Here is a 20,068-nt window from a genome sequence, read left to right as displayed (position 1 = left end):
GGACTAGATTGGGTTGGGATATCTGGTCGGCATGGACGGATTGGACCGAAGGGTCTGTTTCCATGCTGTACATCTCTATAACTCTATGACTGTAAGTGAAGTGTGGGAAGCACGTTGAACAAAACCTGTGATCTAAAAATCTTGATGAAAACCAAACAGTCTTGTCCAGCTAGAAGACATTCTTGTTGATTTACATTTTGGTTGTTGATTTACATTGTGTTGAAAGAATGAGAATACAGGAACGTTGTTGTACCTAATTTAGACAATTTAAAAAATTTGTTTTTGCAGTTGTCCACACAGGGTGATGCTAGTCAAGTAATTGGGCCACTGACCGAGGGTCAGAGAAGGAATGTAGCAGTGGTGAATTCATTATACAAATTGAATCAGTTAATGTTGAAGGTAAGAGTTGACATTTATTGTTGAATGTCAACTTTATTCATTTTTATTTATTATAATTGCTTTAAACAACCGTGAAAAATAATGAATGACATAGGTTATTGTATTGTATGTCTACTTTTCCTTAACCTGGAATAATATTGAAGTGAAGACTTTCAATTTAGCCGTAAGGGCTGAACTTTCACCTGGAGCAGATTCACTGTAAAATTGCATTAAACTGAGATTTTCTCCTGACATAATAGTGTAGATTCCAAGTCAGATTTCCAAGTCAAAAATACTGGATACACCCTCACTGGTATTGCTGCAGCATAGAGAGAACTCATTCTTGCTGTGAAACAAAATGAGACAGAATAGGGAATTGATGATCCTTTATTAAAGATATTTAAAAAGAAAACACACACAAAATATTCTTCTACATTTTTAGCATATGCCATGACATCTTCATGCTTGGGTATGATGACAGAAAACGGAGAGATAGCAAGTAGGGGACCCTGTCTCAATGATCATCAGCAAGCTTCCTATTGAAACCCCAGAATGTATCACCACATCTGTTCTCTTAGTAATCAGCGTTTACAAATTTCAGGCAAAGAAATTATGCAGTTTACCAAATCTTACTGCTATGTAAATGTGGAAGCGTTTTTAAAGCTTGGCCAGTGTTTCCTGCCTTGGGGTGAGGTTGGGCTGTGAGAATGGGTGTGAAAAGATTTCTCAAAGTCCTGTCAGTGGTAGGTGGAGATGTAGTTTTGGTAGAACCATCATATAATTAATTTATTTGTTCTAACACTTTTATCAAACTAAGCCTGCTTTTAACAGAAGTGCAATAGGCAAGTGCTCAATAATTAGTAAATTTGGTCATGCGGCGATCAAAGGCGATGGTCATTATTTTTTCTCAATAATTTACTCTTCACAGAACATACGATGCAATCTTCAAAAAGAAAGAAGATAATAGTATCCCTTTAAGAACTCTCCTCATTGCAGTCTTAAAACCCATGATATTATTTCCTTTCTTCATCATATGGTCGTAGTCTTAGTCAAAATTTCATCTAATTGTTGTTGACATTTGGAATTTTCAGTGCAATTTTAAGAATTCTATTCTTAAAAATATATTAGATAAGGTACAAAATACAGTTACTAAGTTCATAAACTTGAGTGTCTAAGTTTAGTGAAAGGGAATTGAGAGGAGATATGTATTCAAACCGACCATACCAAGTTTACTTATCTATGCTTGCATTTCCAGGTATTATCTACATTGAGCTCTTTACCTTCAGCTGCTGAACAAACAATTAGAATGGCTTTGGAGGTAAATTGCAAGCACTTTCTGGCTATTGTATTACTGTGTCTTTCGTATTCATGACATTAACAGAAGGAATGCAATACTGTTTTTGGTTTTTCTTTTGGGTTTTTTTTAACTGAGTAGAAAAATCAAATCAGGAATTTACACTTGCATTATTGAAATCTCGTTTACACAGTTTATCTGTGAAGATAGCTGATCTTCCACCATAGCTGCAGTAGCCAACTGGAAGAGACTCCATCCAAGGAAATTCCAAGAGCAAATGTCATTGTCATCTTGTCTGAAGTAGGAGCCATGATCAGGACTGTTACAAAATATATCTCATCCATCTGATTCAATAATATATCTTAACAGCCATCCTCAGGAATACATTTCTGATGTATCATAATATGAAACTGCACAACAGCTTTTGCCAGCTTCTTGGAATTATTTTACTAATTTTAATCCTGCTTTTTCTTCATAACCTTGGCAGATTTCTCCCTTCAAGCATTTATCCAATTCTTTGTGGATGTTAATATTAAATCTGATTTCACCAACCCTTTAGGACTGTTTTGTAAAAAAATTCTGCAACATAGAGTCATGGAGTTGTAGAGCATGGAAACAGACCTTTTGATCCAATTCGACCATGCCGACCAGGTATCCTAACTGAACCCATTTGCCAGCATTTGGCCCACATCCCTCTATACCCTTCTTATTCGTGTACCCATCCAGATGCCTTTTAAATGTTGTAATTGTACCAGCCTCCAACACTTCCTCTGGCAGTTCATCTCATACATGTGCCACCCTCTGCCTGAAAACAATTGCTCCTTAGCTCCCTTTTAAATCTTTTCTCTCTCATCTTAAACTTATGCCCTCTAGTTTTGGACTCCCCAACCCACCCTGGGGTAAAAAAACGGGTTTGGTATGTTTTGGCGCAGCCGTTTGGGCACTGGCATTTTGGCACGGCTGTTTGGGCGCCAGCCCATTTGGCGATGGACGTTCTGGCGCTAAGAACATTTTTTTATTTGTAAATCTGTCTGTATGGACAGATTTAGTGTAACAAAATTTCATGTTTTTATTTTTCAATACAGTTACAGTTTTAAAACTTGTTAAAGTTCTACCTTTGAATGATGATGAATCAATCAATGTTTTTTTCCTAGCGCCAAAACGTCTGGCGCCAAATCAGCTGGTGCCCAAACAACCGTGCAAAAACGGCTGCGCCCAATCGTCCCATTCCATAAAAAACCATAGTTATTCATTCTATCCATTTTTTCAATTTCTATAAGGTTATCCCTCAGCCTGTGACGCTCCAGGGAAAATAGACCCAGCCTATTCAGCCACTCTATATAGCTCAAACCCTCCAACCCTGACAACTTCCTTGTAAATGTTTTCTGAACCCTCTCAAGTCAACATCCTTCCTATCGCAGGCACTTCTGGATCTCCTTTCAATCACTTTAAAACTGCACCCACTGGTTATCAATCTTTCTGCCAATTGGAAATGCATTGTCTTTATTTACTCTTACAAGACCATTCATGATTTTGAATACCTTTTTTAAAATTTCCTTGCAGTCTCCTTTAAGGAAAACAGCCTCAGCTTCTGAGTATCTCCACAAAACTGTTAGATTTCAACTGTCATTTATATGCCTGCTTCACAATCCTGTCTATACTGTGCTGAATTTTATCACAATCTCCTGTATTGTTAACTGCATTTTGGAATTATATCCTGCATATTGAAGTCACCAAGTTATATGAAAAGAGCAATGGTCCAAATACTGACCCTGTGGAATACACTGAATGCTATAAAGATTAACATCATCACTCCTGTTTTCTGTGCCTTAGCCATGTATGATGCTGCCTGCCACTATCCCTTCAATCTCATAAGTTTTATGAGAAGAACTTAATCAAGCCAAAAAAAAGATTTTCCTTCAAGTTCATCCTATTAAATATTAGTCCATACTTTCCCAAAAGCAAGGTAATTTTGCCTGAATTATTGTCTCAAACAATTTTTTTCACCATTGATAGTCCACAACTGTCCTGTCTGTTGTTAAGTTTATCTATTATTTTTAAACAGGAATATGACATTTATGGTCATCCAGATTCCCCCTGTATCGGCATGTGTTTCTACTCCTCGTCTATGTCACTTTTTTTGTAATCTCTCCATGAACTTGCTATTTTATGCCTATTTGTGCTGAATCTTATGCAGTTTTATGAAATGAGAAACAGTTATCATTATTCAAATTATTTGGCATACAAATAAGGAACAGGTGTATAGTATTTGGCCTCTCCGCCACTCAATTTGATCATTGATGATCTGATTATAACATCAAATATGCATTCCCAAGAACCCTTGATTACCTTTCACCTTCTTGCTCAGTAAGAATATATCTCCCTCTTCCTTAAACTTAAAAATTTTCAAGGACTTTGTTACCACCGCCTTTTCAGCAAAACTTCCAAAGACTTGTGATCCTTTGAGAGGACAGTTCACCTTGTTTTAAATGTGCAATCTCTGATTTTTAAATAATGATCCCTAGTTCTTCATTCTCCTATAACAAAAAATATCCTTTCCACATCCACCCTGTCCAGAGTCCTCAGGATCTTGTGTGTTTCCTCAGGATCTTCTATTTCTATCAAGTAATCCCTTACTTTTCTAAACTGCAGATTCAAGACTAGCTTGACCAACCTTCCCTCGTAACACAACCCACTTATTTCCAAGTATTGGTCTGGTAACCTTCTTTGAACTGTTTGCCACACATTTGCATTCTTAAGTTACGTGACCATTACTGAACACAATAGATGTGTCTCAACAGTTCCCAGTATAACTGAAGCATGACCTCCCTACTTTTGTATTCTATTCCCCTTGTGAAAGATTATAATCAATTAATTTTCCTAATTACTTGCTGTACCTTCATACCTCCTAACCCTTTGAGATTCATGCACAAAGCTACCAAATTGCTCTATATCTCAGAACTTTGTAATCCCTCACCATTTAAATATGCTTCCTTTTTACACTTTTGCCAAAGTTGGACAATTCTTGTTATCCCACAATATACTCCATTTGCCAGATCTTTGTTCTCTCACTTACCAATCTGTATTTCTCTGTAGTAATCCTGTGTGCTCTTGACAACTTATTTTCCTACCTATTCTTAGGTCACCAGCAAATTTGGCAACAATATATTCGGCTCCCTTCATCTGAGCCATTTATATAAATTGTAAGCAGCTGAGACCCTAGCACCAACCCAAATTGCACACTGTTTGTTACATTCTGCAATCTGAAAAAGACCTATTTATGCCTACTCTTTGCTTTCTGTTAGCCAGCCAATTTTCTATCCATGCCAATATGCTATCCCATTCACCATGAGTTTTTATTTTCTGTGGTAACCTTTTATATGGTGCTTTAGCAAATGCCTTCTAGAAATCTAAGTACAGTCCATCCATCATTTATCACAATACATATTACTTCTTCAAAGATCTCCAGTATATTGATTAAACATGATTTTGCTTTCACAATGAAAATTGTAGATCCCAGGCGGGACCTCTCAGCTTCGAGATCGGTCAAAATAATCAATGGAATGCGCCTGGGATCTACATCTTCAACAAAACAATGTTGATTGCCTGATTAGCTTAAACTAATCTAAATGGCCTGCTATGATTTCTTTAATAATAGCTTCTAATATTTCTCCTAAGACAGCTGTTGAACTAACTGTTCTACAGTTTCCTATTTTCTGACTCCATTTTTTAAAAATAAGAAGTTAAATTTGCTCTCTTGCAATCTCATGTAATTTTACCCAAATAAAGGGAGTTTTGGAAAATTCAGACCAAAGCATTATCAATTTCAATAGCTACTACTTTTAGGATGAAGTCTATTTGTACCTGGGTAGTTGTCCACCTGCAGCTTCAAACATTTACTCAGTCTTTGAAATTTTTTTTTAAGCTTGATGTTATCTTTACTCCTTCCAGTTAACTATGGATAGTGGGTCCACCCCGTGGAATTTATCTTAATTTTTTTGCAATGTATCCATGCTTTCAAATCTCAAATATCCCCTTAAATATCCAACACTGCATTTCTGTTGATATATCCTTTAACCTATTTTGCCAGTTCACTTTAACCAGCTCTTCTTTTATGCACTCATAATTGTGCTTATATAATTTAAAATAAAATGTTGGACTTACTCCCCTCTCCCTCGAACTAAATATAAAATTCAGTCAAATTATGGTTGCTGCTACTGAAAATATTTTTGTGTCAAATTTAAGCAAAATAATAGTCCAACAATGATTAAAAGCTACTTAGCAAATCGTTAACATCAAATTTAAATTTTAAATCTTTGTTTCACTTTAGGCAATTCAAGCTCTAATGGGAAATGCAGTTCAGCCATTACTAAATTCTGTGGAAGACTCAGTTGAGGCTATTATTATCACTATGCACCAAGAAGACTTTGCTGGGTAACTATTAAAATCAAGTTTAGGTAACCTAAAGTGGAATGTCTTCATTGTAAAGCTCTTCTGAATTTGACAACGCACTTTAAATAAAGGAAAAATAAAAATATTCTTAGAATTTAGGTAAGCGATTGTTTTCTCCTGGAAGGATAGTTTAAATAATGATTTATATACATTTGTACAGGTCTTCATCTGGGAAGCCAGAGATCCCATGTTCTCTTTATATGAAAGAATTGCAAGGCTTTATATCACGTATCGTGAATGACTACTTTAAAAACTTCGAGTGTATGGATTTCATCTATGACAGTACAGAAAATATTGCACAGAGAGCTATTCAGCTATTTATCCGTAATGCAAGTCTACTGAAATCACTGGGGGAAGGAGGTAAAATGAGATTAGCTGCAGATTTTGCACAGGTAAGAACAAATAACAGGTATTATTTTCTTCTTTGTCTCTATTGGTTTTATTTTCAGATTCCATAGCACAAATTTAGTGTCAGCATAACAGGATGCATCATTACAAATGACGCTAAATATTACTATTTGGTGAACCAGTTGCAGTAGTACAGAATAAGCAGAGCTGGAATTCCAAAATATGTATCTTGATAGATAAAATGAATTAGAGTGTGTTCTTTATGAAGATTAAATAAATAATTGTAATGAAATAATTAAATGAATACCTCATTTGCCTAACCTCAATTTATGACTTTTTAGAATTTCATTTGGTTTAGATAGTATCAGAGCTATGTCACAGTTGATCAAGTTTATGTTGATATCATGTATTTAATCTGCAATCTTAGTCTTTTTTCCTTTTCTCTGTGTCCTGATCTTTGCTGACACGAGACATTGATTTTGTCTCAGATCTTTAGGGGTGGCACGGTGGCTCATTGGTTAGCACTGCTGCCTCACAGCACCAGGGTCCCAGGTTCGATTCCAGCCTTGGGCAATTGTCTGTGTGGAGTTTGCACATTCTCCCCGTGTCTGCGTGGGCTTCCTCCGGGTGCTCCAGTTTCCTCCACAGTCCAAATACCTGCAGGTCAGGTGAATTGGCCATGCTCAATTGCCCATAGTGTTAGGTGCATTAGGGAAATGGGTCTGGGTGGGTTACTCTTCAGAGGGTCGGTGTGGACTGGTTGGGCCGAAGGGCCTGTTTCCATACTGTAGGGAATCTAATAATCTAATCTAATTTTCTTGGCACTCTCCACTCCCCATTCCAAAGGCTACCCCACCTAATATTCAACTAGGCTGTTAATCTGGCTGCTTGCAGCTGAGGAATTGAGACCAACATTGGTAATCAGGTCCTGCAATTAAATCTAGAAGGATTGGTGCACAACCCATTATTCTGAAATTTCCAGCATGAAACCTGTACTTAACACTGCTTCCAAGTTAATATTTAGTCCATATTGTAAGTCTTTTTTTGGATAACTTCTCTGTTCAAAATATACAACAGTGATATTGATGCTAAGAATAGAAAAGCAGAATTGTTTTTATGGACCTTAAACTTAATGCTCGGAGGTATGTGGGGATGCTCCTATTGCGAACATAAAATGTTAATGTACAGATGTAGCAAGTAATTAGGAAGTCAAATGGCATGTTGGCCTATACTGCAAAGGGATTGAAGTGTGGTGTTTGTTCAGTTATAAAGACGTGCTGTTTTGGTATTTATATATTAGGGGGGACATGCTTGCCTAGGAGGCAGTTTAGCGATAATTCACTGGATTGTTTCTTTAGATGAGAGGATTATACTGTGAGTAAATTAAATCTCCACTCATTGGAGTTTGTAAGAATGAAAGGTGATCTTCCTGAAACATACAACTTTTGAAAGAGCTAGTTTTTTTTAAAACTCATTTATAGCACATGCATTTGTTGCTCATCCCTGGCTTTGGATTCTAGAACACAGGGCACAGCCTGAGAATAAGGAGTCGGTTATTTAGAATAGAGATGAAGAGAAATTTCTTACATGTGAATCTTTGGAATGTTAAGAGAAGATAAATCCCGAGGAGCTGATCATTTGTACCCTAGAACTCCCTGGGAATCTAGGGAAGTGATTGCTGGGCCGCTTGCTGAGATATTAGCCAGAAGACTGGAGGTTGGCTAACATAGTGCCACTATTTTAGAAAGGTGGTCAGGAAAAGCCAGAGAACTATAAACTGATAAGTCTGACATCTGTAGTAGGCAAATTGTTGGAGGGGATTCTGAGGGGGCAGGATTAACACGCATTTGGAAAGGCAAAGACTGATTAGGGAAAGTCAGCATGGTTTTGTGAGTGGGAATCATGTCTCACTAACTTGATTGAATTTTTTGAAGTAACTAAGAGGATTGATGAGGGCAGAGCAGTGGACCTAATCTATATGGACTTCAGTAAGGCATTCGACAAGGTTCCTCATGGTAAGGTTAGTTCACCTGGAATACAGGGAGAGCTAGCCATTTGGATACAGAACTGGCTCGAAGGTAGAAAATGGAGAGTGATGGTGAAGGGTTGCTTTTCAGACTGGAGGCCTTTGCCCAGTGGTTTGCCACAAGGATCAGTGCTGGGTCCACAGCTTTTTGTCATTTATATAGATGATTTGTATGTGAAAATAGGAGATATAGTTATTAAGTTTGTAGATGACACCAAAATTGGAGGTGTAGTGGGCAGCAAAGAAGGTTACCTCAAAATACAATGGGATCTTGATCAGATGGATTAAGGGCTGAAGAGAAATGTGAGGTGCTGCATTTTGGAAAGGAAAGTCAGAGCGGCACTTTTACACTTAATGGTAAGGTCCTGGGGAGTGTTGCTAAACAAAGAGACCTTGGAGTGCAGGTTCATCGTTCCTTAAAAGTGGAGTCGCATGTAGATAGGATAGTGAAGAAGGCATTTAGTACAGTTTCTTTTATTGGTCAGAGCATGGAGTATAGGAGTTGGGAGATCTTGTTGCGGCTGTACAGGACGTTGATTAGGCCGCTTTTGGAATATTGTGCGCATTTCTGGTTTCCCTCCTATAGGATGGTGTGAAACTTGTAAAAAACAAAAGATTTATAAGGATGTTGACAGGGTTGGATGATTTAAGCTATAGGAAAAGACTGAATAGGCTGGGGCTGTTTTCCCTGGAGTGTCGGAGGCTGGGGGGTGACCTTATAGAGGTTTATAAAATCGTGAAGGGCATGGATTGGGTAAATAGACAAGGCCTATTCCCTGGGTTGGAGGGATGAGTCAAGAGGGCATAGGTTTAGGGTGAGAGGGGAAAGATTTAAAAAGGACCCAAGAGTCAACGTTTTCATGCAGAGGATGGTGCATTTAAGGAATGAGCTGCCAGAGGAAGTGGTGGAGACTGGTACAATTACAACATTTAAAAGGCACCTGATTGGGTACATAAATAGGAAAGTTTTAGAGATATATAAACCAAGTGCTGACAGATGGGACTAGATTACGTTAGGATACCTGGTGGGCATGGACGAGTTGGACCAAAGAGTCTGTTTCCATGCTGTACGTCTCTAAAGACTCTAACTGTGGATGTTTCATCATTGAGCCTTACATTTTAAATGTGACATTTTTAATCTCTCAGGGAATCGAGCTATGGGGAATGGATAGAAAAATGAAATCATCAGGTGCTCAACTGTGATTGTACTGAATTGTTGAGCAGGCTTTTGATCTGCTATTGCTCTTATTTCTTACTCTTATTAAGGTTGAGTAGTTATTAGTGTGACAAGACAGATGTAGTTTGGATCTTAAATATTTATTTACATAACTCTTTTGCTGGTATGATAATAGCATCTTTATTTTTATGTAATGACATCTAATCATCTTTACTCATTATCATACAATGACACAACACACGTTTTTTGTGTATTCTGTATTTGTCAAGTTCCTGTGTATTGATGTGTGATTCCATTCAACAGTTGGATTCTACTTAAATTTATTAAATATTTAAGGCATATTGTATCCAATTCCCTTCTTGTTTAAAAAGATTACATTACCTGATATTTTGAGTTCAAGGGAATAAAATAAACTTGTTTAAAGGTTAGTTTTATAACCAAATATATATGTTCTGTTATTCTGTACATTACCTTGCAATCTTATAGATGGAATTAGCAGTGGCACCCCTTTGTAGAAGAGTATCTGATCTAGGAAAATCCTACCGATTACTGAGATCATTCAGGTCAGTCCATTCTACTCAAACTGGGTTTCAAGGGTATGTTTACATCTGAATAGATACCTTTTTATTACTAATAGAAATAATATGTAAGAATTTTGACTTCTTTATACTTTATTCAGATTACAAATTTGGGAGGAATATTTGAGACGTCATAAATAAGCTATCTTGTAATGTTTATGAATGATTTATTATTGTCAGAAAACTGTGAAAAGCAATACATGTATTTAATAATGCACAGTGGTGTTTTAATCAGATTTTTCCACAGAATATTATATACAAGTCAAAATCACATGATTCCTAGTTTTTCTTTGATAATTACGTATTTCAAAATAAGAGCAGGAACCTGAGGTGTTTCCATGAACTGACAGTTCAAGAAACATCAAGGCAGTTGTTTCTTGAAACATAGAATGGTTACAGTACAGAAGGAGATAATTCAGCCTGTCATGTTTGTGCTGGTTCCCTGTAAGAAATAGTCCCGTGCCCCTTTAGTTTCACTGTTGCACTACATTTTTCTTTACGTTTTGGATGATTATCCAATTGTCTTTTGAAATCCACAATTGAATCCGCTTCCACTACAGTCTCTATCAGTGCATTCTGCACATTACTCACAATTTTAAATCAAAGACTTTACTCATATCTCCTCTGATTACTTTGCTTATTGTTTTAGTGTTCTCAAAGTGGGAAAGGTTTCGCTCTATCCATTCCATCCAGAGCCTTCATAATTTTTAATATCTGTCAAATTTCCTTTCCACTGTCTCTTCTGAATATGCCCAGCTTTGCCACTCTGTCCCCATCATTTAGATTAGATTCCCTACAGTATAGTGCTTCATTCCTGGAATCATTTTTATAAATCTTTTCCATGCTCTCTGATGCTTTCTTGAATTGACACACTATTCCATTTAAAATCAAACTAGTGTTTTTTTTTGTATACTGTTGCTTTATTTATAAAAACCCATAGCCCCAAATGCCTACCTGCATTCTAAGCCTGCCATGCCAAATTCAGTGATTTTTACATGATAACCTGAGCTCTCATTGCTTCTACACTGCTTTAGAATTGTATCCTTTATTGTATATTGTCTTTCCTCATTCTTCTTGTCAAAATGTATCAGTTCAGACTTGTATAAATTAACCCTAACCTATTATCGAGTCATACAGCAAAAAAAAAGACCCTTTGGTCAGTGCCGACCAGACATTCCAGTCTGACCTAGTCCTATTTGCCACCGTATCTAAACCCTTCCTATTCACATACCCATCCAGATGCCTTTTAAATGTTGTAACCTCCACTATTTCTTCTGTAACATGCCCATCCATCCCATCAGCCTATGTCCTCTTCACAGTTCACCAAACTTGCAAATTTGTGTTACCTGAAAATTCTGAATTTGTGCCCTAGGCACCAAAGTATGTCATTTACATAGATTACGGCAAATTATGGTTAGAACATCAATCTCTGGGGAACCGCAGCAGTCCAGAAACAACCATTCACCACTATTCTGTTCCCATCCCGGCCAATTTTGAATCTATGATGCCATTGCCCCTTTTATTTCATGGGAGTTAAGCTTTATTGATAAGCCTGTTATGTGGCACTTTATTTAGAGTTAAAAATCACACAGCACCAGGTGATAGTCCAACAGGTTTATTTGGAAGTGTTGCTCCTTCATCAGGTGGTTGTAGAGTATAAGATCAAAGGACACAGAATTTATAGCAAAGATTTACAGCGTGATGCAGCTGAAATTATATATTGAAAAAAGACCTGGATTGTTTGTTAAGTCTCTCATCTTTCAGAATGGGCACGTTGGTTTCAGTTATTTCATATGTAAATTCCAGAACTTTCTTAAAGTTATAGACACAGACACACATACACACACCGGTCTGGGACAGTTGACCTCAGTCCTTTAGGTGACCATCCTCCAAGGCGGACACTTCAGCGGTCCAGGGCATTCGACCTCCGACCTTCAGGTGGCCATCCTCCAAGGCGGACTTCAGGACAGGCAACAATGCAAAGTGGCCAAGCAGAGGCTGAAAGCCAAGTTCGGTACCCATGGGAATGGCCTCAACCGGGACCTTGGGTTCATGTCACACTAGCGGTGACCCCACTGCACTACACGCAGACAGACCCATACATTCACGCAGACTCTCTCTCATATGCTCACACATACACTCCCACACTCTCTCACAGACTTATACCCCTTTACACTCACACTCATAACACATACTCTCTCACAGACACTCATATCCTCCTGTGCGCACACACACAGACAGGTTTGTGGAGTGAATTTGTACTTGCAGAATTACATTTTATTTTGCTCAAAAACTGCACGAATCTATGTAAGATGCTGTAAATCCCTTTGTTAGATTAGAATCAGTCTGAACATTGGGACATAGACAGGCTCACACCTTCAGTGCATCACCTGGGTCAACATGACACCTATTGGTAAAGTTCACTTGAGAATGTAACTTTAAAGTTCTGGAATTTACATATGAAAGAACTGAAACCAACATGCCCATTATAAAATATGAGAGAATTAACAAACAATCCAAGTCTTTTTCAATATATAATTTCAGTTACATCACACTGTCAACTTTTGCTATAAATTCTGTGTCCTATGATCGTATACTCCACAACCAACTGATGAAGGAGCAGCACTCCGAAAGCTAGTGCTTCCAAATAAAACTGTTGGACTATAACCTGGTGTTGTGAGATTTTTAACTCTGAACACCCCAGTCCAACACCAGCACCTCCAAATCATGACTTTATTTAGATGTCTTTTGGAAGTTCACATATACCTCATCAACTCTTAAAGAGTGAAAAGGGTGTTTAGATATGTTGGATTAGTTCAGTTTGCGTGTGCATGCACCAAAGTCTCAAACTGACCCTGTCAAAGAATTGCTTGAGATTTGATAGAGATATTCTCCTTCATCAAAACTCTGAACTTACTAGTACAATTTACCCAGAAACCTGTGCTAACTTTATTTACTGCACCCAAATAATTGTTGTATTCATCTGAACTCTCTTTTCTAAAAGTTTTCGATTTTAAGAGAATGTTATATACCATATACAGAGCTGGTTAACAAAACTGACTCACGGTACAGGAAGGGCTGTTTCTACTGCTTCCTGGAGAAAAGAATTACACAAAGTAATGACCTTCTGACATGGGGAAAAAAAAATCATATCTAATCTCCATTTTAAAAGGGGGACCTCTATTCTTAAGCTGTGACCACTAGTTTTCGACTCCATCACAATAGAAAATATTCTCCCAATATCCACCAGATGTACGGTCACAACATCCCAGTGAATCACCTCTGCACTCTCTCTAGAACAATCAACATCCTTCAAAATCATCAACCAATCCTTCATCCATGCTAACGTTACTTACTCCACCATGTGCTTTTATCGTGTGTACAATACTTGGAGCTACTTTATGAAATGTCATTTGGAAACCCAAAGACACTACATAAACTGCCTAAATCTCTTGCTCTAGATCAATGACTGGGGAACTCAAATCTTAATTTGAAATAAATATCACGTTTTAAAAACAGATTATCTGTCTCTTCTCACTGTTTTAGTGAGAGAGAGAGCAACACCTGATATAGAGCAACACCTGGTCCAAAAGACACTACATAAACTGCCTTGTTAATTTGTCAAAATAACTCAAACTAGTTAAACACAATTTCCCTTTCCCAAAATAAAATAGATTCTGCCTGATCCTCCATTGTGATTTTCTAAATATCCTATTTTAATCTACATAATATATTCTGGTAGTTTCCCTGTGACAGATGTTAGGCTAACTCCTACTTTGTCTCCCTCTTTTGTGGGAAAAAAGTGGGGCATTAGCTATTTTCTGTTTTAAAGCCTTAAGATACAGGCCATCTGATCCCGCTACAGAGGGGAATGTGAAGAATGAACTTATACAGTGAATGATAATGACCTAGAACTTGCTGTGTACAATAGTGGTGGAAGCAGAGGTGATCGGTGATAGTGTAGAGGGTTGAGGCAAATAAACTTGCTGTAGGAATAGTGAGATAAAAGGGGCTATCCAGATTGCTGCAGAGTCCCAGCATATGGATTTGATGGGCTGAAAGTATTCTTTCCATGCTGTTATGGCTCAAGCAAATGTGCAGTGATTTTGTGGTCCTAAAACAGTGAGAAGAGACAGATAATCTGTTTTTAAAATGTGATATTTATTTCAAATTAAGATTTGAGTTCCCCAGTCATTGATATAGAGCAAGAGAATCTATTACATCCAGCTAAGAGGGCAGATAGGCACCTGGTCCAAAAGACAACACATACAAAAGCATTCTTTCAGTACTGCACTGAAGCATCAACCTGAATTGTGCTCAGATCGAAAGTGGATTTGTACCCAGAACCTTTGAACTTAGTGCAGAGTGCTACCACTGAATCACAGTTCAGACATGAAGATTTAAGTACTTGCAATTTGAATAAATAACTCATAAAATTGTGGGAAGTATAATAATGTAAAATATGAATAATAGGTTAGAGGAAACATGTTATGTCTATTTGAAGTATACTTTTTATACATGTTAGTTTCAATATTATTCCATCTGTATATAAGATGTATGAAATATTTTGTCACAAACATATTTTTTCAATAAATTTGCTGTTAAAGCAATGAGCAAGCTACACAGGAAGAGTGAAACTAAAGCACAAATATCAGAAAGCTTTGCTTAGGAAACAGACCACCTCATAGTAGGAATAGTCTTATAATTCAATCCTTTAGAACTTTATTCAGAGGATTTTTGTATACATCTTATTGAAATGTTTTCTATTTCACAGACCATTACTCTTCCAGACAAGTGAGCATATTGCTAGTAGCCCAGCTGTAGGGGATATTGTTCCATACAGTACCATTCTTCACTTCCTATTCACCAGAGCACCACCTGACCTAAAGCCACCACACCAGGTATTCAAAGAGCTGACTAGTTTAAAAACTACTAAAATACTTTCAATTTTATCTTTTCTGGGTAATTAATCTAATTGTCACACTATAGCAGTAGTGAAGGTTTTGTTTGTGTCAGTTGATATGGGTATGTAAATTCATAATCAAATTGTCTTTGTTTTTTGTTGAATCTGTTTTTACCTTGCTTTAAATTCGTAATAAAGGTTTTATTCCTCATGAAATATACTTCCATACCACCAAAGTTAATCCTAGTTGATTTTGGGAAATTATCATCATTGATGTCAACTACTAAGACTTTGCAAAGATGTAATAGTAACGCTAGGTCTCCTTTTCTTCCAATAACTATTAATATACTAGATTCTCAAAGTAGTATTCACTCAAGTTGTAAAGAGATCCTGATTTTTTTTTTAAACTTAATTACTTCAGTTTCAGTTTAGCTTCCCCTTAAAAGTTAACATTCTTGCACCGATCCTGAGGTTTTATGCCTCAATCTTTATTTTCGATATTGCATTTTCCCTGTATACTATTTTTCCTAGGACACCAAAAAAAGCTCACTTTAACTTGGGGCAGCTCAGTGGTTAGCACTGCTGCCTCACTGCACCAGGGACTTGGGTTCGATTCCACCCTCTGGCTCCCCATGCAGACTAGATGGATTAGCCATGGGAAATATAAGGAGGCGGTGGGTCTGGGTGGGATGCTGTTCAGAGGGTTGGTGTCGAATCTCTATAGGTCGAAAGGCCTGCTTCCTCACTGTAGGGAATCTATAATTCTAACTCCTGTGGTTATGCAGAAGAACCACAAAGTGTAAAAACTTTGCACTGTAGTTAATCTATCATTTTACAATATTTAGGAAAGAAATTTATGGAAATGTGGACTGATTTTATTTTAAACATCTATTATTATACACTGCTGTGGTTCTGTTCGCCGAGCTGGAAGTTTTTGTTGCAAACGTTTCGTCCTCTGGCTAGGGGACATCATCAGTGCTTGGGAGCCTCCTGCGAAGCGCTTCTTTGATGTTTCCTCCGGTGTTTATAGTGGTCTGTCCCTGCCGCTTCCGGTTGTCAGTTTCAGCTGTCCGCTGTAGTGATTGGTATATTGGGTCCAGGTCGATGTGTTTGTTGATGGAGTTTGTGGATGAATGCCATGCCTCTAGGAATTCCCTGGCTGTTCTCTGCCATAGGGCAAGCCAGACAGCTGAAACTGACAACTGGAAGCGGCAGGGACAGACCACTATAAACACTGGAGGAAACATCAAAGAAGCGCTTCGCAGGAGGCTCCCAAGCACTGATGATGTCGCCTAGCCAGGGGACGAAACGTTTGCAACAAAAACGTCCAGCTCGGCGAACAGAACCACAACAACGAGCACCCGAGCTACAAATCTTCGCACAAACTTTAAATTATTATACACTGTTTTGAATAAATTACATTAATATTTGAATAATAATAATTTAATTAAGGCGGAATATTTCCTCGCTGTTGAAAGATACGTTGAAGGATTGACGTAACAGCAGTAAATTATGGGAGTGTTAAGTCAGAGTGTGTGTCTCATCTCTAGTTTCAAATGACTGAGCAAACGGCTTTAAAACACTAAACCTAATCAGGAATCCAGAACCGAGTGAATGTGTTTTTATTTTGACACAATATTACAAAAAGGTAGAAGAATTAATGTTGCAATTTCACTGTCTTTATTATTACAGTTATGTAACAACTGTTGATATTAATTACAGAGGGCAGAGTGGTCTATAGCTCGATATTCTCAATGGCTTGATGATCATCCATCAGAAAAGGATCGACTAATTCTCATCAGGTAGTAATTACATAGTTTCTGCAATTCTGAATGATTATGTATTTGCATCATATTGAAATGAGCTTTCTAAAATTCTGAATTGGAGTCTAGATACTGTCAAGGGCATTAAAATATTGATATGCTAGCTTTTCATCACTCAGCCCAGTTTTGCTTTGAAATGCAACAAATTACATAAGTTGGTGAGTTTTCATTTTATGGCTATTCTCGTACAACTGTGCGTGCCTAAACATGGTGGCAATGTTTACCTTGGATTATCCCAGCTGCATCCATTGATGGCTGGAAAATTTAAATGAGAGTTGTTGCCATATATCTCTTCACTCAACATCAGTATTTACAGTATGGAAACACTTTCATCTTGCGATGTAGTTGAGAGATGCAAAGGAAAATATAACTGCAACAGTTTTTAGGATTTTAGAACCCATTATTAAGACCTTTTTCAAGAACAGCCTCCTTTAACCAGATTTTCTCAAGATAGCTCTATTTTATCTTTGCCAAATGCATGCATAATTCTCATCACTCTTTAGGTGAAGTTCTGTTCAATTTCCTTGTCTATGTCCAAATTCATAAAATGTAATTGATGGACTTCATGCTTCCTGTCTAGCCCTGAACTTTTTGCAGTAGTAAATAATTTGCTTTTGTTCATCAGTTTTGTCATTTATGCTAATATCCCACCTTTGCCCAAAGTCCTTAAATCTATTCACCTTTTCACAATCTGACCAGGTTTAACCTTCCTATGAATACCTATTTAAACAAAGACCAATGTCATGTACTTGATTATCAATATGGCTTAGTTATGTTTTTTAGATTTGAGTTTTTTATATTGTAATTGAGGTTAATGTATGCTGTATTTATGAGAATCCTAAAATGCGATTACAAAGTTTTGTTTCTTTCAGGGGTGCTCTTGAAGCTTATGTTCAGTCAGTACGAGCGAGAGAAGGAAAGGAATTTGCTCCAGTATATCCAATAATGCTGCAACTTCTCCAAAAGGCCATGATCAATGTACAATGAAGGTTTTTATTTCCTGAAACAAGACGTCTCAATACTTGGAACTACTTACCTGCATTGTTGGATAACTGTTTAAAGTAAATATCAGTTAAAAAGGGAATGGGGGATTTGAATTTTGGTAAGCTTTAAGTGGGAGTTTCTAAGTAGTTTATTACCTTTAAAAATCAAAATTAGAAAGAACTGTTAATTCATTAACCATTTTGTGCATAGTGTCTCACGAACAGCAACAACATAAATTGTGTTGGTGGCATTAAGTTGAATAAGTGTTGTGCAGGACAGTGAAGAAACCTTTGCTTCTCTGCGCAGCCCATGAATGGAAAAGGGCTAAATTTAACACCTCATCCATTGATTATATTAGAAAACTGCACCCAATCTAGATGCTGTTCTAATTTGAATTATGTACACCAAATCAGCTGCTTAAAGTCAGGGGCTGAGAATTTTTTCTGGGTCTTTCCGTGTGAAGTCAGCATACATTCATATGAAACATTGAGTTTAAAGGAAGTATAACAAAGGTTTAGCACTGGAGAAGGTGCATATCATGCTGACTGCAACTTAATCTGCTCACTTACCATTTTGTGCACGAGCCTTTTGACCTAATGATGTGGGGCTGAAGAGTCGGGAGATAAATTGTCAAACTGAATCCAGTGTAGCCAAGCACCCTTGTCACATGGGTACTTTAAGGTCTGTCTTCAAGTGGTTTCAAATACATTGCCTACCCTTCCCCTCAATGATGTTCAACACTCTCCCTCATATCCCCCAGCAATTTTTAAACCTTTCTATATTGTTGTTTTCCCTCTACTCTTCCATTTTCAGCCCATCCAATCTGATTTGCCATTTAAAGATGATCTGATAATCCTCACCTCCAGTTTCCTGCTTTATCCCCATAAAAATTTGTTTCTCGGCCTTGAATATACCTAATGACCCAGCCTTTAATAGTCTTCTGTGGTAAAGGATTCCACAGATTCACAACCCTCAGCAGAAATTCCTCAATTCCTGACAATGTTCATTCTTCAGCAGCTGAAAGTAATGAAAGGTGAGTCACAAGAGAGATGGAGATTTCTTTAGGTACTTGCAAACACAACTGATTTAAAAGATTTTTATAGCTAACGTAAAACTAGTAGAACTACAAGTTAATCAGTCTCGTGCAAACAAGCAAAATCTTTTTGGTTCTGGCTATCTGATTGCAAAGCTGGTGGAATCATGGAGCTACCTAGACAGGTAAAACTAGCAATTAGAAGGAAACTTTTGAAGTTCTAAGTTCCTCAGATGCATGCATGTTAAGACTTCATGTTAACTTGTGGCCCAAATCTTTCAATAATGGAGAGAGACAACTGAAGGTTTTGCTTGAGCTAATGTTGATCATCTACTTTAAAGGTTGGACCTTCAATAATGGTACCGGCCTCCAACAATGTGGATTTAAAACTTAAAAATTCTCTGCTGAATATTTAAACTGATTAGCAAAATCCTGTCTAAATATCAGAAGTTATTGTACAATATAAGTGGATTTTAAAAAACATTGATGTAGATAAAATGCAGTTTGTAGCATTTTGTGTACTTGGTTTATTGTTAAACATATGACAGTATCAGGAATTTTGACAATGTGACATTTTACAACACACCAATGAACATCTTTAATCAATTAAAAATAGTATATTCTGCTCAGTACTTTTATTGCTTTAAGAATTATTTCCAACAAGAATTCTAAAACATTAGGGATGGATGAAGGAGAAAGTCAAAACCAGCCTAATATTACATAAGCTAGATAACATGCTTCTGACTCCATTCATTTCTCAGTACAATGTACTTGTACTTGCTGATGCCTGGTGAGCTAATATAGTTGAGGCCTTTGAAATCTTAAGCATGAAGTCACTGGAAGCTAATCTGTACATTTTTATGCCATCATCAGCCAAAATTCTCTCACCAAGCAGCTTTAAAATCGAACAGTAAATTACCCGTTACAGAAAGTTATGGAGTGAGAAGAAGGTGCACGTAAGCTGAATGTTCTTCCTTATATAATGAACAAAGTTGAAGGAAAAAAGTGTGCCATTTACCTGTTAAAGCCACTCAATGCATGAAAATTCTAACTGTTACTACGACACTACTAA

At 37.2% G+C, this 20,068-nt stretch overlaps 1 protein-coding gene across 2 annotated transcripts in view; it reads left to right on the top strand.

Moving 5' to 3' along the window:
- Window positions 1-19,628, top strand: part of cog5 (component of oligomeric golgi complex 5) — a 129,943-nt gene extending 110,315 nt beyond the window's left edge. For both annotated transcript variants that reach the window (XM_043713659.1, XM_043713660.1), the window contains 8 exons: window positions 289-399; window positions 1,634-1,696; window positions 6,003-6,106; window positions 6,285-6,516; window positions 10,162-10,238; window positions 15,028-15,154; window positions 16,879-16,958; window positions 17,852-19,628. In XM_043713659.1, coding sequence (XP_043569594.1) covers window positions 289-399; window positions 1,634-1,696; window positions 6,003-6,106; window positions 6,285-6,516; window positions 10,162-10,238; window positions 15,028-15,154; window positions 16,879-16,958; window positions 17,852-17,966 — 909 coding nt within the window. In that variant the 3' untranslated portion in view covers window positions 17,967-19,628. The remainder of the gene's footprint in view (window positions 1-288; window positions 400-1,633; window positions 1,697-6,002; window positions 6,107-6,284; window positions 6,517-10,161; window positions 10,239-15,027; window positions 15,155-16,878; window positions 16,959-17,851) is intronic.
- Window positions 19,629-20,068: the final 440 nt, after the last annotated feature.

This window comes from Chiloscyllium plagiosum, chromosome 23 (genome assembly GCF_004010195.1).
Source record: "Chiloscyllium plagiosum isolate BGI_BamShark_2017 chromosome 23, ASM401019v2, whole genome shotgun sequence".
NCBI lineage: Eukaryota > Metazoa > Chordata > Chondrichthyes > Orectolobiformes > Hemiscylliidae > Chiloscyllium > Chiloscyllium plagiosum.
Note: the sequence above shows the minus strand (reverse complement) of the source record. Positions and strands in the feature narration are given on the sequence as shown.